This window comes from Catharus ustulatus, chromosome 4 (assembly GCF_009819885.2).
Source record: "Catharus ustulatus isolate bCatUst1 chromosome 4, bCatUst1.pri.v2, whole genome shotgun sequence".
Lineage (NCBI taxonomy): Eukaryota > Metazoa > Chordata > Aves > Passeriformes > Turdidae > Catharus > Catharus ustulatus.
Genome location: NC_046224.1, coordinates 59,310,735 through 59,330,950, shown reverse-complemented (window position 1 = coordinate 59,330,950; position 20,216 = coordinate 59,310,735). Strand labels below are relative to the sequence as shown.

Below are 20,216 nucleotides of genomic sequence, written 5' to 3'. Positions count from 1 at the left end.
CTAATAAATAAACCCTGAACTCAGAAACACTTTTCTGTCTCACGGATTGGCTGAAGTAAAAGCCCAGATCATGGGCTTGAACAGGTCAAACAGTGGAGCGGAAAACAGGCAGGGATCAGGGAAGTAATTTCCGTGAGCTACTTCTGGGATTGTTGGGCTCATTGCAGTCATGGAGAGTGGGTTTGGTCCTCAGGCAGAGTTAATCACACTTGATGCCTGGCCTTGCTTGCTCTCTAGCCAGGGTTTTCACCTCTCCTCCTGAACATTTTCCTTTGTAAACTCGATGGAAGCAGAAGGAGAAGCAAAGCAAACAGGGAGGTAGACATTTGCTGATTAGAAGACTGACCAGTGGAAAGTTTACTGCAGCAGCCTCTCGCACAGGGCCAGCCCGTGGTGTGACAAAAATCCAGGTCGGGCCATGGGTGTGACAAACACTGGCTCCTGGATGTGGAGTCCAATGAGGAATGTGCAGACAGGCACTGTGAGCTCCTCCCCAGCACTGTGTGTCTGTGGACACTGCTCCACAGCACATTATTAAGTGAAGGTGCAATTGCTGTCCAGATTGTGGGGGGTATCCCTCTGTTCCCTGCTCATGCCACACAGAATTAAATATACAGAATTGCCATCAGCTGCAGCTCGTGCTGGTGTAGAGGCAAGAAAACAGAGGGAAGTTCAGGTTTTGGTCTCAAGCAGCTCCTGTGGTGGCTGGGAGCTGCTGTTAGAGCTCCATCCTTTCAAAACGCCATGCCAGGTTGCATCCTGGACAGCAGAAGGGAATCTACTTGCATCTACTTCACTGTGAAGTTTATTTTCCCTGCTCTTTTCCCTGTGCTCTGACATGTCAGAGACATTTCTCAATGATGCTCAACCCTTAGCTTTAGAAGGGAGCTGTGCATTTCATCCAGGAGACATTTAACATGCAGAGGCATGGAAAAGGTAAAGCTGCTCACCCATTCCCTTCTGGAGTGACTTTAGATCTTCCCGTTATGCACAGACCACAGGGCTGGAATCAAAACATTCAGCTGAGCCTGTAAAAATTAACCCCCTGCCTTTGGGATTGGGCAGTGTGAAGTATCTCTCCAGGATGGTTCTCCTCGTGGAAGGAAAACCAGAATGTGTCAGGCACTGAAAAGGAACCCTGCTTTTCCTGCCACTGGAATGAGACAAGTTAACACAAAAGAAACAGAGGGGGACAACCAGCTCAGCCCCTTCCTTGCAACTGGGAGAGCAGGAGAATGGGAGGCATGGAGAAAGATGTTACCACACTGTAGGAAAACAGCTTCAGTTCTTTTCTTTCGACCATTTTGCAAAATCTGAGTGACTCTGACTTGGTGTTGCTGGAGTCTCAGTCTCTCTCCCAAACCTGGCTGTATTCTGAGTCCCACTGGAATCCTTGTAGGGACTGGGACTTGTTTGAGGTTGCCTGGAGGGCAGCAAGGAGCTGAACAGAGCAGACCAAAATCTGAGCTGCCTTGTGGTAGAGACAGCTGACCACCAGTTGAAGAACAAAAGCAGGATCATGGCAACACCATTTATTAAATTAAATTAAATTAAATTAAATTAAATTAAATTAAATTAAATTGCTGTACCATCAGACGCCTGAGTGTCACCAGGGTGTCTAAAAGTCAGGAGTTTAGTTACAACCTGTAGCAAGAAACAGTTGACCTTGACCTTTCACATCAGGTGAAATGAACCCAATCTCAAATTGCATTTCCATAATGGTTTGGGGCTTCGGGGGTTTTTTTGGATTTTTTAAAAAGGTTTTTATTTTTCCCTTAAACTGTCTGCACCTTTGTGACTCATGGCTCCAAATCCATTTATTTTTGCTATGACCAGTGACTCCAAGTTGCTTCAGTTTTCAAACAGAAGTGTATTTCAGAACCATCTCCTTGGAAATCTGTCAGGACTCTGCATGCAGAACAAAGAACTCCAGGTTTGTCAATTCTTCTTCAGGGATCAAAATGTAAAAGACTCAGCTTCTCCCTTCAAAACTTTTTCTTGCCATGATTCTATGAGAAGGTGGCCATGTCACCCTTCCCAGAATTCCAACCACTTCTAGGATGGCATATGGGACACAGTTTATTTGTAAACAGGGACAGGAGGCAACGTTTTGGGACGGCAGTGCAGGTACTGAGAGTGTTTGCTTTCACAAAAGAACTGTGGCTCTGTGTGGGCACAGGTGAGCTCGTACCATTGAAAAATGAAGCATATATAATTGGGTTATGGATCATAACACAATAAAAAACTGTGGCACTTTGGGATGATGAGCTGTGCACCAAGCACTCACTGTCAGTGCTGCCATTTCTCAGCTGATTCACCTGGAGGAGGAAGTGGCTCTGGCATGTAATCAATACCCTGAGTGAGAAAAGTGGAGGGAAGCTTGCTATAGCAGCAGGACCCCTTATTAGAAAGAACATAACCTATTCTTATTCTTGGAGCTGATCTAAAGGGCACAGGCTGCATATCCTGATGCTGTGAGTGATAAAAAGCTAATTTCTGCCTTTGAAGTTCAGTGCTGAGGTGAGGGGGAAGTGTTCTCATGTGCTGGAGTTTTAATCCCTGGGGTCAAACTTACCTCACTGACTTGCATCACGACCATGCACTTTCCCAGCTATTTCCCTGGAAATACAGGATGCTTTGTGCCTGTGTATTTTTAACTGCTGGTGAGGACACCAGTGATCCATGGCTTGCTCCTGAGCAAAAGGTGCAGCTGTTCTGTGTGTAGGTGGTCAAACACTGGTGCTGTCAAGGTATAAAACTCCCAGAAGTTATGATCTTTGCTTTGTGCTTGCTCTCATTTCCTTTGTTTTGTTTTGTTTTCTTTCCTGTTAGTTTTCCCTGAGAAATACATCCCACTTGTGTCTGGCACCTGAGCAGTACCCAGCACAGTGTACTTCATCATAAAAGGCTGTGAAATGTCAGAGCAGAGCCTGCAAAGTAGGAAATGACAAAGCATTTTGCATTTCATGTGCAGTAAGTTTCATAGTAAGGCAAGCTTTCTATCAGTGGCAAAGTCAAATACAGATTTCCCTGGAAGCTGATTTGTTATCACTGAGAAACTCAGAATAGATAGCTCTGTTTTAGGACTCATTGCCCAGCTGATCCTGCCTAGACACACAGTTATGAACTGTATGACCTTTTAACATCCTTTTTTTTTTAGGCTGTTTTTCTTATTTCTGTGATCTTTCAAAGCTGACTCTGAACTTTAACCCCATATATCCCACTCAGACTAAGGGGAAATTTGTGTACAAGCTCCATATTTACCCTGTAAAAACCTATTGACCAAAACAATCCTATCTGCAATCCATCAATACATTTTATGCCACACAAATATGTTTTTCAGTGCTACTTTTTTCCATAATAGACCTTAATTTACAGAATATTTTGGGTTGGAAGACACCTTTAAAAGTCATCTAGTCCACCCCCCTACAATAAGTAGGGATGTCTTCAACTTCTCTGGGAAGGTGAATTTTCATGGTGCAGCTCTGAAGGGAAGAGATACTCTCTGGTGTGAACCAGGTGCATGATTAGAGAGGCCATCAGTTGCTGGCCCAAATTTATTTAATTATTCTGCTGCACATTCAGCACCACCATGTCTGTGGCTGCATTTCAAGCACTGCAGGTTTGCTGGGGAAGCTTTTTGTCTTTTCTCTAGACTGTATGAGAAGAACTGTGCTGCAACCTACCTGAGGTAGAGAACAAGGGGTAGAGAAATCCAGTCTGTCAGAGATCATGTAAATGCCTCACACAAAGAGAGGTAACAGGGACTTTGTTGAGGACTAATGTGTGAGCAATGCTGCAGCCAGGTCCAGGTTCAACTGTTCTCACAAGTGTGCTTGTGAAAGAGAAGCCGCTTCAAGGGATAATTACAAGTAAAATTTAAATCTGGTATGTGGGGTGAAGGGTGTTTGAAAGCATCAGGAAAGAGCAGAAACATTTGAAAGGTATAAGCATCTTAGAAAGAGGTGTTTCTTCTGAATTCAGTGAACCACAGGATGGCACAACAGTTTTTTTTCCCCAGCAATGGACAAGTCTGAGGCAAACACCAGGTGCAAAACACCAGGTGAAAAACAGTTTTCTGCAGTTTGCAGGCTGGAAAGGAGATGTGGCCATCTAAGCATGGGCATTTACAGGGTACCTCAGCAGGAGCTGCACAGCTCTTCAGGCAGGCAGGCTCTACTGCACATTTGATAATTTAATATAAAAAAGAGGAATTAGTTAAGGGTCCTAATGACAAATTTATTTTTTTTTCACAGAACCAAGGACAGAGCTGACAGTTAACAGAGAGACTAATACACTATCAGCTCAAGAGACTTCAACACTTCCTTTCAAAAGTGGTGAGAGTGATGAAAAGTACACAGTTCCTGGATTCCCTGTTCTAACTCTCAGAAATCAGATCTGTTCCTGCTTGAAATTTTGCTGTAGGTGGGAAAAGCAGGCAACAGCTGCTAATAGATATAAGAACCACCCCAGAAACCAGAGTTTTGACACAGCAATAACCTCTATCACAACGTTCCTTGCTGTTTTAAACAATAACTAGAAGAGCAGGGAGACTTCAAGTTGCATTAAAATTACAGGCAATTAATTTAATAGCTACAGGAGAGATGTGAGGGGGAAAAAAGGTAAAAAGGCCAGGAAGCAGGAGCCTGATGCCTAATTGGAACCTGGCTGCAGTTTAGGGCTGAGTGGCAACAACTGTACCTTGTAAAGCTAATTTTCCAGCAGAAGAGCCCTCTGCTCATTTAAAGGCTGAAGTTCAGTCAGCTGCTGTTCCTCAGAGGAGCAGCTAAAATAGCTGTCCTGTCTTTTTCAGAGAAGTTATTTTGCTGTATATTAGTGTAAGTATAAGGTCTTGGTTTTTTTGTTTGTTTTGTTTTTTGTTTTTTTTTTTTACTGGTGCATTACAGAAAAACAATCAAATACCTTTTAATAGAGTGTTATTTATATATGCTTTAAGGCTCTTGTGCACTTAAAGAACAGTTTTTCTTTGCAGTGTTATTTAATTTTCAATTTAAAGGTAATTCATCTATCTCTTGAAATAATACATCTTCCTGATTGCAGTGGTATTTAAATTTCAATTTAAAGGTAATTCGCCTATCTCTTTAGAGATAACACATCTGTAATTATGCCTCTAATATAGCAAACTGTTTCTACTTACTAGCATTTATTTGAGGATTAAATCTTTTAAGAGAGATGTAGTTAAAAAGTAGTCTCTTCTTAAAGTTGCTCTGAGCTTCTTTTTATTCTTATTTTTTAAGTACTCTTGTGCCTAGGGGCATGTTCAATAGACTAAATCTTACTGCTTGTAGAAATACTAAAAAAATAAGTTTAGCGAGCTTGCCTCTGCTTATATAAAACTAAGTTGCTGCCATGCAGGCAACTTGTAATAAAATAGATGAAATGAAGCACCTCCTACTTATGTTTATTTCAATCTAGATTAATAAGTACTTGTATACAATTTTATTCCTTGCTTCAAAAGGCTATTCAAGTGTAAAGTGCTAGTGAAGCTTGCTGGTGTTTTTGGGGCAAGGGATTAATTTTTCTACATAAAAAGTCACTTAAAATCTTATTCTTGGGAGTTTCAGCCAGCTTCATTTGGTATGTTATTATTGTTGTTTAATAATATAGTGCCATAATTTTGTTGTCACTTCCTACTGGAATTGCTTCCCCTCTTGTTTCTTCCCAATGACACAGATTTAGCCAAGCTGGGGATGCCTGTCCTGCAGCCCTGTCCCAGGCCTGCTGAGGGCATCCCCCAGTGAACGTTCTTGGTGCTGGTGTTTCAACTGAGCTCATAGGAAATAGCTTTTTAAATGTTGCCTGGGAGAATAGATAATAAAAATGCACACAGGATGAGGTGCCTCTGCAGGACATGTTTCTTTTGTGGTATCATGACAGCTGTGGCTGATTAGTACAAGAAACACTGGATTTTGGAGGGTTTTTGTTCTTGTAGGCTCACAGAAATGCTGAAACTCTCATGTGTCTCGCTTTTTCTGCCTCACCCCTGCCACCTCTCATACAATTAAAGTGCTTCCTTTACTTTAAAAAGTCCTCTGCTAATTTGTAGGGTGTCCTTCAGTTTTTATTGTCATTCCCCCTCACCTCTCTGCTGTGGTTGTGGTATTTAAGAATAAGCAGTGAGATTTCAGGAAGTATTTCTGTCTTTCTTCCCCAACTTTTCTACATCAACTTCTAGTTCCCTGGACAACAAAATGTTCTGGCTGGAGGTTTCTGACACAGTTGGTAAGTGGAATGAAGTTTTCCAACTCCTGGATGCTGAAACTCCAAGCTGTCTGCTGAATGGAAAATTTGGTGTTAATGTGTGTGTTGATCACCCAGACTCTCATCTCCTGTGCCTGTTCTTTGCAGATATTTGGCAAGAGAAGGGAAATGAAGAAGTCTTTGGAATGTGGAGCTAAGAAACGACACCACAACCCAGTGGACAGCATTTGCAAGAAGATCAAATCCATCCAAATGATGGACCAGGTCTCCAACCCGGCTCTGCAGATACCAAAATTTCAGTCCCGGAACTTTGACAGCCCGCAGAGCAATACTAAAAAGAACTTGGAAGAAATACTGAAAGGGAGAACCTGCAGAAGCCAGGAGAGTGCTTGTTCACCCCTGATCAGCCCTGGCAGTGACAGAATTTGCTTTTTAGACTCTCCTCATCCTGGGGCCAGCTCTGCAGACACCACCTTCCCAGTCCTTTGCAGTGGGAGATCCAGCAGCTCGTGGATGCCCACGGAGACTTCTCCATACTGCTTTGGACCCAGGGAGGCCAGTGCCCAGAGCAAACCTTGTGCTTCAGCAAATGCTGAACCTAAAGATGTGCGGCCCAGGCAGAAGTATCTGACGTCAAGTCCAAATTTATATTTCTTCACGTCTGAAAAAAAGTCAGAAAGTGCTGTGGTCCAACCTCCTGTGCCAAAGACATTTCCTTCAAGTGAAAGAGGTAAGAGCACTCCCTAATTCAGAATCCTAGAACATTCACCCTATGTAAATGACATTTATTTACCACTTAAACTGGTAACAACACATTTTAGTAGCTTTCAAATGTTACAAGACCACAAAAAGAGCTGAGGCAAATCTTAAATTTTCTGGAAAAATATTAATGTGAGTCTGAAAGTGAGAAATTAAGAAGGCAAAAATTTTTAAAAATTTGCTAATTCATTTTTTAAGAGAAAGATATTTTAATGTTTTAAGAGATCAAGACTACTGTTTGCCTAGTACTGTGGCTTTTTTTTTTTAATAGCCAAATGTTATTTGGGTCTTAATTTAGCTTATGATTTGTCTATCAGACTGATTTTGAAAATACATGAGTTTGGGTGTTGCTCTTTGGGTTGTTTTTTTTCTCTGGCTTTGGATTATTTTTGTTGTTGTTTATTTGTTTTAGAGATTGTTTTCTTAAATTAACTCAACTCTAATGATTTCTCTACAATATATCTGGAGAGGGAGGGAAGAAATACCAGGCCTTTTAAGATGTCCTGTTTCATATGTTTACTCCATATAAAGAACAACCAAGCTTTTCCAAAAATACATGCACAAAAGTAGATGCATGGAGTACTTCCAGCTCTGACTAGTTCCTGTTGTTGTTTAGCAGTAAAATCTTTGTTTTTATTGGGGGGGAAGCTGGTTAGTTGATTTTGTTGCTTCAGTCATCTGGAATGCAAGTTATGATGAGCAAATAAAGATGGGCAATAACAGATTTATCCTTCACAGGAGGGAGGCAGGCTCTGGGGTACAAGGCTGACAGCATGTACGATGTGAGCTTGATCTGTGAAGAGGACCTGCTGACCACCATCTTCTGTGCCTGTGACATCCACTGCACAGGTTTGCCAGGGTTTCTTCATTGCTGTCTTTTGTTCTCCTCTCGACAGATTCCCAAGGTTCAGATTGTGTTATGGTCCCTGAGAGATGCCCAGATCTGAGACGTGTAGGTGCCTGTGCTGTGGCAGGTGCAGAATAAATGTATAAATGTGCCTCTTTTGAATGGTGCCTGACCCTTCTCCTGCTGATCTTTTCAGAGCTTTAGCACAGGGGAAAGAGGGGCAACACATTTCTAGTAGCTACCCTTATTGCAGATGACTTTCTTTCTTGCAGTCTTTATCCTGTTAGGAACTTGGGAAACTTCAGACCAAGAGACAATTCCTCTCAGTTCCACCTCAGACGTGACTAAAAGTGGTAGAATCATGTAATGGTTTGGGTTGGAAGGGACCTTAAAGATCATTTAATTCCATCCCCTTGCCATGGGTAGGGATACCTTTCCTTATCCCAGATTGCTCAGAGCCCCATCCAGCCTGGCCTTGAGAGCAAGGATTAGTATCACATGTCAGCTTTTGTTCCTCTTAAACTGAAGTCCTCAAAACTAGTAAACTAGATTTTTACAAAAAAAAAAAAAAACAACAAAAAAACCAAAAAAACACACCCCACTACAAAAAGAAACCTCAACCCAAAAAAAGGATCTCTAAACTACTTCTCCAGCCTTCCCCCCCAGATTATACTCTAGCTACAGGAATGGGCTGCTTGTCTGCAGCTCTTGAGGGTAATTGGACACAATGCAGTTCAGCAGTGTGGCCTTTTACAAGTTTTTCTTTGTTTGTTTTTTTTTTTTAATGGTGCCTTGCCAGGCTTTGGAGCTTGACCCTTGTTTCTGCTTTAGGAAAAGTGGCAGTGTCCAAGATAGTTGATTATTTGAGGCATACAACCAGCAGGGGATCAGAGGACAGTGGCCTTGAAGAGCTGTGCAATATGCTTGACCCAGAGCACAAGGATGTCTCCATGGACCTGGAAACATATCGTGCTGTCATGGGAGAGTGGATTGAAGACTGCAAGAGAAAATGGTAACAGCATTTTAATAACTATCTCAGAAGTCTTCTGTGGGAACAGGGGATTTTAAACTTCCCCTGTGGCTCTGGAAAGAAAGTGATATTGGGGCACCATATCCACAAATTGGGTTTGGCCAAAGTTTGATGTTTCACTAAGTTGGTAAGCAGTCCAGTGTCCTGCTGATTTTGTGACCCCTGATGCTTCTTTCTTTCAGGGAAGAAGGTGCTACTGAGGAATCATCAGCAAGTGCGGAAGACCTGGAATTTCAAGTACATAAAAACGTCTCTGAAGGTGCAAAACATTTTACTGTTTCTGTTTAGGAAAGCTCCACTTCATTGCTCTCTAACCAAAAGCCCAACCTCTTTCAGCCAAAAAGATGCATGCCAGGATGAATGTTACATCAGGAAGCCTGGAGGCCTTTGGGGGTGATGTGTCTAAAGGAGACATGTGAGTCCAATTAACCAATTCTTTCTCAGAATATAGCATTTCTAGCTTTGAACCGCCTGACAGAAATACCAAGAATATTTATTTCATATCACTACCCTTCAGATTTCAATGTTCACCTCAGTCTGCAGGAGCTCTTGATGCTGTCACCTTCTTCCTCGCATCTTCTGCTCAGATAAAGGCAGTATTTTTTTCTACTGATATCTTGGTGCTTCTGTATCCATGTACCTTTTTAATTTGTGACCAGATGTTCATTGTGTCTTTCCCTGTTTAAACTGTCCCTCCCTCCACTAAATTCTTAGTTGTCTGACAATGAGACATTATGTCCTGAAAATCTTGGGTTTTGTTTGGGGTTGTTTTTCTTATGATAGGGAGTTTGCTGAGAGGTTTTTTTTTTTTGTAGTAGCAGTAACAATGCCTGTGACTTGGACTCTGTTAATGGTAAAGCACTTAACAAAGAGCAGGAGTTTCATTCGCAGTTTATGCCTTGTCAGAAATCCAATATCTGCTCTGCAATGCTTCCCTATAACTTCTCAGGATATCAAAAGAATGATCCTCATTCAGGTTTTGGTTGAAAGTATAAAGTGACTTGGGGGAAAATAAAGGACCCAGAAACTGCAGAGTGAATACAGGAGCATTGTTGGAGGCCCAAGAGATGATTAGAAAAAATCTTAAAGCACTCTCATGCAGGCATCAGCTGTGGCACTTTGACAGCCAACTCCAGTTGTAGGGAGCAGAAAAAGTGCTTATAAACCAAAACTTCTTGGTGCCCATAAAAAGGAGAATGACTTGAAGATGCTCCATTATCTCTTGCAAAGCAAATGACTGGACAGCATCACAAGTCCTCTGTGGGTTCTCCCTCACCTCTAATCAGTGCAGTAGGATGTTTTGGAAGTCTGAAGTAGATAAAATCACCTTTCTCACTCTTTGCTGGCTTTGTTACTGGGGCAGGGAGACCTCCGACTTGATAACCTGCGTTGCTGACCTGCAGTACAACAACCAGAAGCTTCAGGAAGAGAACAACAAGCTGAAGGTCACCCTGGAAGCTGTGGATGAGACCAACAGCAAGCTCCTGGCAGATAATGAGCATCTCCGTCAGCAGTTAAAAAGGTGGGGGACCCTGATGGCACCATGGGCAGAGCTGTGATCTTCCAACCTTGCTCTCATGCTTTTCTCCTCACCTTTGCTTCAGCACAGTGGCTTTCTTGGCTTCATGCAATATCTGTAAGGTTTAACCTTGCTGTTCTGCTCTGTCCCTCCTGGTTCTTATAAAATCATTCATCTCAGAGCCAGCTTCTTGCAGCATGTGCTGGTGTGGATGCACACAGGGTGAATCTCAGGCTAAAGCAGACAAACAAAATAGCAAAAATATATTTTAAAAAATACATAATATTACCAAGAGAAGAACCAAGGACTGAAAGGCTTCCAGTTCTAGACCGCATTCTTTTTATCAAGAGGGGAAATGAGTGTCTAAAAGCTCTTTTGCTGCTTGTTTGATAGACTGAGGTGTGTCACTTGTTCAGCCTTCCTGTGGCCTGGGGACATATCAGTGCCATGGGTACAAGCCCATTTTTTATTGTGTTTATCTGGCCTAATTAATGACACTGTGATATGGTTTGGTCAGCTGCCAAGCTGTTCCCAGGGGAGATAAAGGCAAGGGTTCTGCAGGGTGTCTAGCGTGGGATGTGTGCTCTTATGTGGGAGCACCTGCTCTGGGATGCTCTGCAGGACTGAGCTCAGAAAAGGGCCTTGCCTGTTGCTTTAAAGCATGTTTTGGGGTTTATCAGTTTAGGGTATGAAAATGGTGCTGAGCTCATCCTGAAATACTGAACTGAAATGGTTTCCCCAACTGTGAACCACAAAGTGTTGTAAAGATGAATTTGTGCTCGGGTAACCTGATGTATTTAACTGCAACAAGATAAATTTTTAACACACTTAACAAAGCTTTGTTTGCATCCACCTGTCTTGTATGGGGTTTTATCCCTCACTATAGAGTTGAATGGGATGAAAAATGGAAGTAGAACCACAAGCTTTTGCTTCCTGGATAGAAGTGATGGACTTAAACTTGATTGTTGCTCTTCTGTTAAGTGTTTGTGCCAAAAAATAAGTCCCTGGTGGCTTCTAAAAATACTCTTATTTCCAGTCTATCTAAACAACCAACATTAACTGGCTAAAGTTTCTCTGGGTTTGCTTCCCCTGTGCAGTGTCCAGCAGTCTGTGTTGAAAGCCAAATCCCTGGAAGAGGAGCTAGAGGAAGCAAGAAACAATGTGAATGTATCAGAAGAGAAAAGAGAGCAGGTTCTTTGGCAGAACAAGCAGCTAGTAGGTGCTCTTCCTTCCTGTTCCCCTTGTACAGCACCTCACACCTTGCTCTAACAGTGGTGTGGCTGCTCAGGCTGTTAAAAATCAGAATTAAAACCTTCTCTGGACCTTCAGTGAAGGCTCATGAGCTGCACCAGCCTCAGCTCTCCCCTTTTTGTGGGCTCTCTGAAATGGAGATTCAACACCACAGCTCTGGATGTGTTTGTGGTCTGCTTCTTTCTGAGTGTTGAACTTGACATGCTAAAACCAACTATTCTGTTTTTCTCTGTTTCTATTATTTTTTTTCCCCATAAACTTGATCAGGAAAAAGAAAATCAGTCTCTCAACATCAAAGTTACTTCTCTCCAGGAGGAGGTAAAATAAATCATGTTTTGACATGTTCTTGCCTAGCTGAAATTTGCCATTAAGAAATGAAATGTTTGTCAGACTTTGAAGCCTTGCATGCTAATTAGGTTATCAAGCTATCTAACATTTTAAAAGGCTGATTTGTCATAAAACTTCATATCTTGGGGTTGCACTGTGCTTCATATTTTCCACTTGCTGAGTATGTAAGGATGAGATTAGGGAAGCATAGGGACAGAGACAAACTACTTCTCCCCCACCACCTTTTTTGCCAATATTTATAGGCAAATTCCATGTATTCCTGGTTCCCAAGGCTACAGATACACAAACTCTACATTGAAACATTCTCCATCCAACACTTGATCATTTCATATTCACTTTGTTTTCCTCCCTTAAGATACGGAGGCATCTTATAGAGCTGTGACACCAAAAATCCGTAACAAAAATAAAAAAAAAATGCAGTGGATGGCGTCTCCACTCACAGATGGATCCATTGACACTGGCCAAGGATCCACAGGAGTTTTTTAGGGAATGCAGCTGTAATAGCAGAATATTCCTTGACTTGTTTTTTATTCAGAAGAGTTGATTTTTTTTTTTAATGGTATAATATTTTAATGCTTGCTTACAGACTGTATTTCAGACTATTTGGGGGGGAAATGGAGAAACAAGTTAAATAAAACATTAGTAAAGAAGCAAAGCACCTTAAGATCAGGCTTTCTGCAAAGCTCCTTAGTCCAAATAGCTATTGAACCACATCTTTCTGAAAAAAAATTTCATGCTGCAGGGCTGACTCTTCTTTAGCTTTCCAGGTCTGGTAGTGGTTATAAATCACATTTTGAGGGGTTTTCTCTTTTACCAGTGCTCTGGGTGGGGAAAGGAGCAGCAGCAGTTCTGGTGGGGCAAACACATGCAGTATATGTGCAGAAATGCTGGTAGTGCTTGAGAGTAGGCAGCAGCTTGGGGGTGGAGAATGTCATTTTTGCCTGGTTTCTTCAGGGAGAAGCTGTCAATCCATTCAGCTGTGCCTAAACACTCTGTCTTCTTTAGATTATTAAGAATAGAATGGACAACGATGGGCTGCAGAAGAAGTTTTTGGAGATATCTAAAAATGCAGCACAACTTCAAGTAAGCATCTCAAAGCTGAGAGGAATAAAAAGTCAACCTGGATTTTACTTGGGTCAAGTGAAGGGGGGATTTCTGCTGCTGGCAGGCAAACAGCCCTGAACCTCTCTATGTTGAAGGACTGCAGGGAAATAGTAGCTTTGGAGAGCATGATGGCTTTCACCAAGGAAGTTGCTGTCTGGAGGCTAAAAACTGGGCTGATAGAAGCAATCCACAGTTTCATTCTTTCCTCCAAGTTTTGAATGCCTTTCCCTCACTATTCAAGAAAATATATTAAGGTGAGGCTGTGAGAGATGTTGCTGAAAATATTGGTCTGGACAGATGAGAGGAAACAAAGCAGAGAATGCTTTCACTCTTTGCTGGGTACAAGATCTTGGTGATTGAAACAAGCACCACACAAGTTATTCAAAGAAAAATTTGATTTTTCTAAGCAAGGAACAGGGCTATTCTTTTTTCCCTTCCTAGTAGGAATAGGAGCAGACTTTTATCATAGTCTGTGCTGATGACTGGGTTGACTTTTGATCTTCTCATTCTCAGATCCAGGCCCATATCTATGAGAGCACTGTGGTGAATAAAGAGGCAAGCCTGATCCAGGTTAGTTGCTTTTACACCATTACCAACTGAAAACCCCACAATCACAGAATATTTTGGGTTGGAAGGGACCTTAATGATGCCTTGTTCCAACCCATCTTCCATGGGACCAGGTTCCTGGTCTGTACTGATGGGATGATTTGTAAAAAGGCAAGGCAGTAGTATTCACTGTGGCGCTTTTATTTTACTCTTCTCACACTGCAGAACCTGATCCTATAAATGGCTTCAAAGTAGGCGAGCTCTACTTTAGGACCTGGTTATGAGTCAGCATAATTAAAGGTTTCAGGGTTTTGCTTGCCTTTTTTTTTTTAAATATCATAGCATATTAAAACAAACTTGCAAACTTCAGACAAAATGTCCAGAAACTTCTAAAGGCTTTGTTCAGCAGGGACCTACAGAAGGTCTTTCCCTTCATGTCTTTTACTGAAATTGGTTGTGTCAAACTAAGAATGGTGACTTGGATTTCAATGGAAAAGGAAATCTGTCCTTTTATTGCTCAGGTGTAATTATCTAGGCTTTGCTGAGGAGTGAACATTTCTGATAATTTTAAACATGCATTTTATACTGGAAAACAAAGATATAAGACTACAGAAACGTGCTGGCATTCTCTGGATTAATTAGTTATACAAAGAACCTTCTATCTAGTGGAGCTTCTATGTAGCAGAATATGCTGTGAACCTCCTGATAAAATATTTGACTACTGGGCTCCCTGCAGAGTGGCTGCAGCTGAGTTCAAATAGCAAAAAAGAGAACTGAACTTCAGTGTGATCCAGCTGATAACTTTGAAGCTGAGTGTTTTAACAGGTTTGGTTGGTTACTTTTCCAGAAACAGCTTAAGGGCACAAATTCATTAAATTCTTACTTTTTTTTAAAGTACTCCTACTTGAATGATTCAAAGCTTTTGTGAGCTCTGTAGTATCATTTTATTTCAACAAGACTCATAGTCTATTGACTAAATGGGGATTTAGAAAGTAGACTGTTGGATTGTGTGTGAATAAATGTGAGTGGTTGGTGTAATTTTGAAGAAACTGGGGTGGAAAACTGACTTTACTTGTTGGCATTAGGTTAATCTGATTCTATAACCTCACTTTTCCTGCTTAGCTTTCTGTGCACTTCATCGTTTTCAAAAACGTCAATGATTTTTTGAAGACAGAGTAGGAAGAACTCATACAAGTGTGAGAGGACAAGAGCTCCTACTCGAAATTCCTGTTTTCTTCTACAAACTCTCTGCTGTCTGTGCAGTGTCTTTTATTGGAATGGCATAACCTGACTGGAACTCATAACTAGTTGCTAAGAAGGGTGGTTTCTTCTACCAATTCCTCAGTTCTACCATAAGGGCTGACTCTTTTTCAGCCTTTCTCTTAGGTTGTGTTTAATCTAGGGAGTGCTACACTCTAATAATGAAAAACAAGTAAACCCAGAACATTGCAACTTCTTTGAGGGGTCAGTTGGGTTTAAAACTCATGCTGGCGTATAACAGACTAAAACTGGCATACTTCTGTCTAGTTTAATCTGTTGGACCTAAAGCCAGGTGAATAATAAATTAAAGTACAGCATCTGGAAAAGAGAGTTTGTCTCAATTTCAGATTTTAGGTAGGGAAGGTCATCTGTGTGCTTTCTATTAGTAAATATGCTAGGTAACTCACTATATTTTAAATTCACAGCTATTTTTGTCATAATCAGGTTGTTGCTCAAGCTAAATCATACATCTTACTGCTGTGATGGAGGATCAAATATAATTTTGTTATTGTTGGGTTTTTTTCCTCCACAATCTCTGCAGAAGGAGCAGGACATCAAGGAACTCAAGTTAACCATTGTGGAGTGCTCCTCAATAATAGAGGTATGGCTTGGGTTGGGTTTGGGCTGTGCTGGTTCTGTGTGGCAAGGGCAGCCTCCAACCAAACCCCATGGATCTTTTAGACCCTGCGGGCTGAAAAAAATAAACTGCTGGAGAACATCCAACACATGCAGCAAGAGCTCATCTCGTGAGTATTGTGGCCAAATCCCAGGAAAGGCAGCTCATCAGAAATCCAAAAGAGACTGATATATTTTTTTTTCCTTGCTCCTTTTAGGAATGGGTTGAGTTTCCCATTGCTGTATAAATTTAACAGCAATATTCCTGAAGGGATGAGTTCACTACACTGTGAACTGGAGCTTGCACAGTCCTCTGAGGTATGACTTAAACCTTCAATCTCTTCCCAGTTGTCTTGCATCAGCAGAGGCAGAACAAAGCTCATTCCCTGTAGATGATTTGATAACTCTGGAATTTGAAACCATTATTCCTGGCATGTAAGCACAGAACGAGAAGGTTGCAATATTGTTCCAAGCACTTTGGAGAAAGTCCAAAGAAGAGCAAACAAAACACTTGTAGACATGAAAAATTAGTTCACAGTATCCTAGAATGGCCTGGGTTGGAAGGAACCTTAAAGATCACCCAGTTCCAACCCCCCTCTGCTCTACAAAGTAAATCTGAAGGAGCTTGGGTCATGCATTTAGCTGGCAGAAGAACAGACTGATGGGAGAAGATATCAACTTTCCAATATATAAAGGCTTTTATGCTGTGCAGAGTAACTGACAGTCTGCTTCTTGTTCTGCCTGCACCAGATGTGAACAATGATTTTTTGAGTTGTGAAAGAAGACTTCTTTTTCTTTGAAGTTGACTTTAGTGAGAAAGGAAGTTCAGCATTAGAGTGAGCATCTTGATAAAGTTGTTGGGTCTTAATCTAATGTATTGTTAAGGAACTCTGATAAGAATCTCTGATGGAAAACCAAATATATTTAAATGAATAAGACAAGTTCTTTATGTAAATAGAAGATAATAATTAGGCTGAAAGACTTTAATCATAATTACTTATAACTGCTTGTACAGTGCACTTGCTATTAATCCAATAATTTCCAAGCTACTAATTGTTTAAATAGTTTGTTGTTACCCATGGTGATCAACATGAGTAAGTGAATCTTTTGTTTAGCTTTGAGGAGTAACTTTGAGGTTGTCCCCACGTGAGGGATGGATCTCCACACACACCCTGCTACAAGGCTGTGCCAGAAGCCCCTGGGTTTTTATGGTATAAAGTGATTGACTGTCAGATCTTTCCAGGCCAGCTGTGCCAGCTCAGTTGGGTCCTTTGTCAGGAGCTTCACCTACCACTTCCTCACTGGTGCCAGAAACATTGTTCTTCACATCCTCAGAATTTTTGATTCTGGGATCAAGGAATCAGGCTGATCTTGGCATTCTCCAACACTAACAGCAGCATGATTCCTCCCCCTTATCAATCCACCACTGATAATTTTTGCAAGTAGGGTATTGTTGAAGCTGTTTTACACCAGTTTAGGTGGAGCATCCTACTACAGTTACGGCTTTGGTTCTGATTTTAAGCTGGGCTGTTCTGTTTCCATTCCCTTAGACAATCCATGGAGTCTCATCCTTCCCTGTGTGCTATTTTCCCTTCAGATACAAGCTGTGCAGCATAGGTGACAGCAGACAGTGATTTCTGCTTAATTTTGTACAAGGTGCATTTGCAAGGAGTTAACATATATAGCAACAAGAACAAAAACATGCAAATGGAGTAAATCTTGAGGGCCAGAAAGGCGAGGTAGGCTTGGCTAGGCAGCTTTGCAGAGTGAAGGAACCATCCCACATTGCAGCTCCCCAGAGCCCCTGTGAGTCACTGTTTGCCCTTCCAATGCTGCAGCGAGACACGATTCCGCAGAGTCACCTGTGAGCAAGGGCTCTGCTTATTCATCACTTGGTAAAGGCTCCTCTGAATAAAGATAACTAATTACTGATTTCCTCTTGCCTCCTACCCTGACATGAATACTTACACTGGATCAGTCAGCAGCTTGGCTGGCTTTTTTTTTTAATCCTCATTCATGCAATGATTTTTGAAAAAGCTTTTTCCAAGCCTCAGGTTTTGGTAATTCTGACCATCCAGTAAATGCAGAGCAGGGGTACTTCAGGAAAGTCTAAATGTCACTGGTGCTGGTTTGTAATAAGGGGATGTCAAAACAAGTTGTCTGGCTCTTTCTATCCCTTCCAAGATGATCAGGACTGAAAGGACATCCCTGGATGAAACACTGGACCGTGAAGTGCTGCTTTTACTCCAGGGGCCTGAATATGCAGGAGAAAAATTCAAGACTATCATGCAAAACCTGGTCAGTGGCAAAGCTTACATGGATGAGGGTGTTGTCTTTGATCAGCAATTTAATTAGGAATTCTCCAGGCATTGATAATCAGATTGTTTGCTCCTTTTGAAAAAATAAGAATAGCTTGAGATTGGAGGGGATCATAGTTCAACAAGAAAGATCACTAGCTACCTACTCTAACACTAATTTATATCCTGGGTAATTCTGGACAGAGTTGTTCTAGATGAGAACTAAAACTGCTGGAGTTTGGGGAGGTTCTTTGGGGTTTATTTTCTTTTCCAGCAAGAGCAAGCTTCTGAAGCAGAGGAGCTTGTCATGGCTTCATTAGAATGGGTGAAAGATCCTGATGAGGACATGCAACAGGCCTGGGAAAGAAAACTTGTGGTGAGTAACTTTCTCTGAAGCATTTAGTGAAATAGTGGGGCTGTGCACAGAATTCATTTAGGTGTCTTGCTACTGCATGCTATGTGTTTATTATTGGAGATCGGAGTCCATCTGTGGGTCAGAGATGGCTGTATGGAGTGATCATCTTTTACTGGGGTGTTTTGAAGAGGAGAAGGATGATTGCTGTTCACTTACATGCTGTGCTCTTGCTGGCTTGTCTTGTGCAAGAGCTCCCTTAGTTAAAACTCTGCTTGAAGGAAAGGGCAGATCAACCAGGTCGACTAGCAGGGGAGGCTTTATAACTGAATTTCCAAATCCAAACCTCCACAGGGTTTATTTTGTTGTGAAAGGTCAAGAGTTCTGCTTTATTCCACAGGAAAAATTTCAACAAAACTTTGTTTTACAACTTAATCTTGCATAATGTATTTCTCCTACTCCTCATACCTCTAGTGAGGCTTTCTTCCCTGTGTAGTAGTAAGTGCCTGTGGACACAACTAAATGCTTCTGTTCCCTTCTCCTCTCCCCTACAACAGCACAATTTCTGAAATTGCCATCTTATTGGATGTGGCTATTTTCTCTATCCTGCTGCTTTCTGCTGATCTGCCGTTAGAGATGCTCCAGCAACCCCAAGCTGTACATTGATGCTTTTTTTCAGCTCCCTAATGGATGTCAAACCCCTCAATTCCTCTCCCTTGGGTAACAGCATGTGCCACCAGGGGATGTGCTGCCTTAGTTTGGCTCCTTGGGCAGAAAGCTTGTTTCCTCTTGTGCTCCACAATGGTGTAGCTGGACCTCTTAATGTTTCCTGGGCGGGGCTGGAGCAATCATTGGGAGCCATCCAGTCCTGGAGCCAGTTTTTTTTATAATTTTCCTTCAGGTAAATCTTGAAACCTTCCTCTTAGCAAAGTAGCAATCATCTCTCTCTTCACCCAGATGTGACTTTGGGTAGACTTTAGCAAACTGCTGGCTCATGAATTGCTTTAGCTTCTTGCTCTTGACTGAAAACCTCCTCCTAGAAAGCTGTCAGAGATGAAAAATGCTTGTGGAGTCACATTCACATTGGGATCATATTCCTGTTAAACATGCGAAGCTAAAAAACTTTGGGTGTGGGGGTTGGAGTTGATTGTGGCAAATGAATCCTTTTCTCATTTTTAAGGAGGGATGCATTTGGAAACTGAGCTAACAGAGGATCAAGAAAGAACAAAATCCTTTAAAAATAAAAGGTCCCATCCTTTAGGGTTCTGTGGGGGATGAGGAGTGACTTCATGTCAAAAACTATCTTCACCTAGACAGAACAAGCCAGATATGTGTGAAATTTTGTGTGTGGAGCTGAACACCAGTAGATAAAAAAAAAAAAGATTCAAAGTAGCTTCTTCCAGCCTCAGAAAGCACATGGTCCAAGATTTCATCAGTTTTCAACAAAAGTTGTCACTAGAAGCCTTGCCCACTATTTCCTGTGAATAGTGAAATACATTATGGACATGTTTTGCTGGGGGTTTAAGTATTTTCAAAAACATTTTCAAGGAGATTAGACATATAAAGCCAACTTGAAGTGTGCTTCTGTTTTTGTGCATATATGCATATATTTAATATATATAGTGACAGCAAAATGTTTTTCACCCTTCTACTGGGAGATGAGACTGGTACATGTGCCCTGATAAGCCTATAACACTTCAGTGTCAAAATGGTATTTCTACAAGTGAGTGCTGCCTGCCTTGGCTGAGAAACAGATCCTCAGGATGTGGGCGGTTGCACGTGGTCACATCCCATGTCATCCTAGAAACCTATCAGCAAAAACTGCCCTTTTTTTTTTTTTAACAGAAGCCTTGATGTATTTGGGTTTGTTTTTGTTTTCTTTTTTTATTTGAAGCTCATGAGCCTCAGGCTCCAACTTACAAGCAGATAATGTGCCTATATTTGTAAGATTGATGTTTTCCCCTTAGAATTGCTGCAAAATCCCAGGAATATAAACTTCATTCTTTCCTGACCTCTGTTTGACTCTCATTAAGCATTCCTTAAAAGCTGAGGACACTCTTTCATGT

The 20,216-nt window shown here is 41.5% G+C and overlaps 1 protein-coding gene across 1 annotated transcript in view; it reads left to right on the top strand.

Annotated features, from left to right (window-relative positions):
• The first annotated feature begins 4,119 nt into the window (after positions 1-4,119).
• IRAG2 (inositol 1,4,5-triphosphate receptor associated 2) overlaps positions 4,120-20,216 on the top strand; it is a 36,492-nt gene continuing 20,395 nt past the window's right edge. Inside the window, exons 1-16 of the mRNA XM_042779205.1 lie at positions 4,120-4,134; positions 6,370-6,952; positions 7,720-7,830; positions 8,660-8,840; positions 9,041-9,117; positions 9,195-9,273; positions 10,222-10,380; positions 11,475-11,592; positions 11,896-11,946; positions 12,982-13,059; positions 13,594-13,650; positions 15,428-15,487; positions 15,568-15,632; positions 15,720-15,819; positions 17,686-17,799; positions 18,073-18,174. Coding sequence (XP_042635139.1) covers positions 4,120-4,134; positions 6,370-6,952; positions 7,720-7,830; positions 8,660-8,840; positions 9,041-9,117; positions 9,195-9,273; positions 10,222-10,380; positions 11,475-11,592; positions 11,896-11,946; positions 12,982-13,059; positions 13,594-13,650; positions 15,428-15,487; positions 15,568-15,632; positions 15,720-15,819; positions 17,686-17,799; positions 18,073-18,174 — 1,950 coding nt within the window. The remainder of the gene's footprint in view (positions 4,135-6,369; positions 6,953-7,719; positions 7,831-8,659; positions 8,841-9,040; positions 9,118-9,194; positions 9,274-10,221; positions 10,381-11,474; positions 11,593-11,895; positions 11,947-12,981; positions 13,060-13,593; positions 13,651-15,427; positions 15,488-15,567; positions 15,633-15,719; positions 15,820-17,685; positions 17,800-18,072; positions 18,175-20,216) is intronic.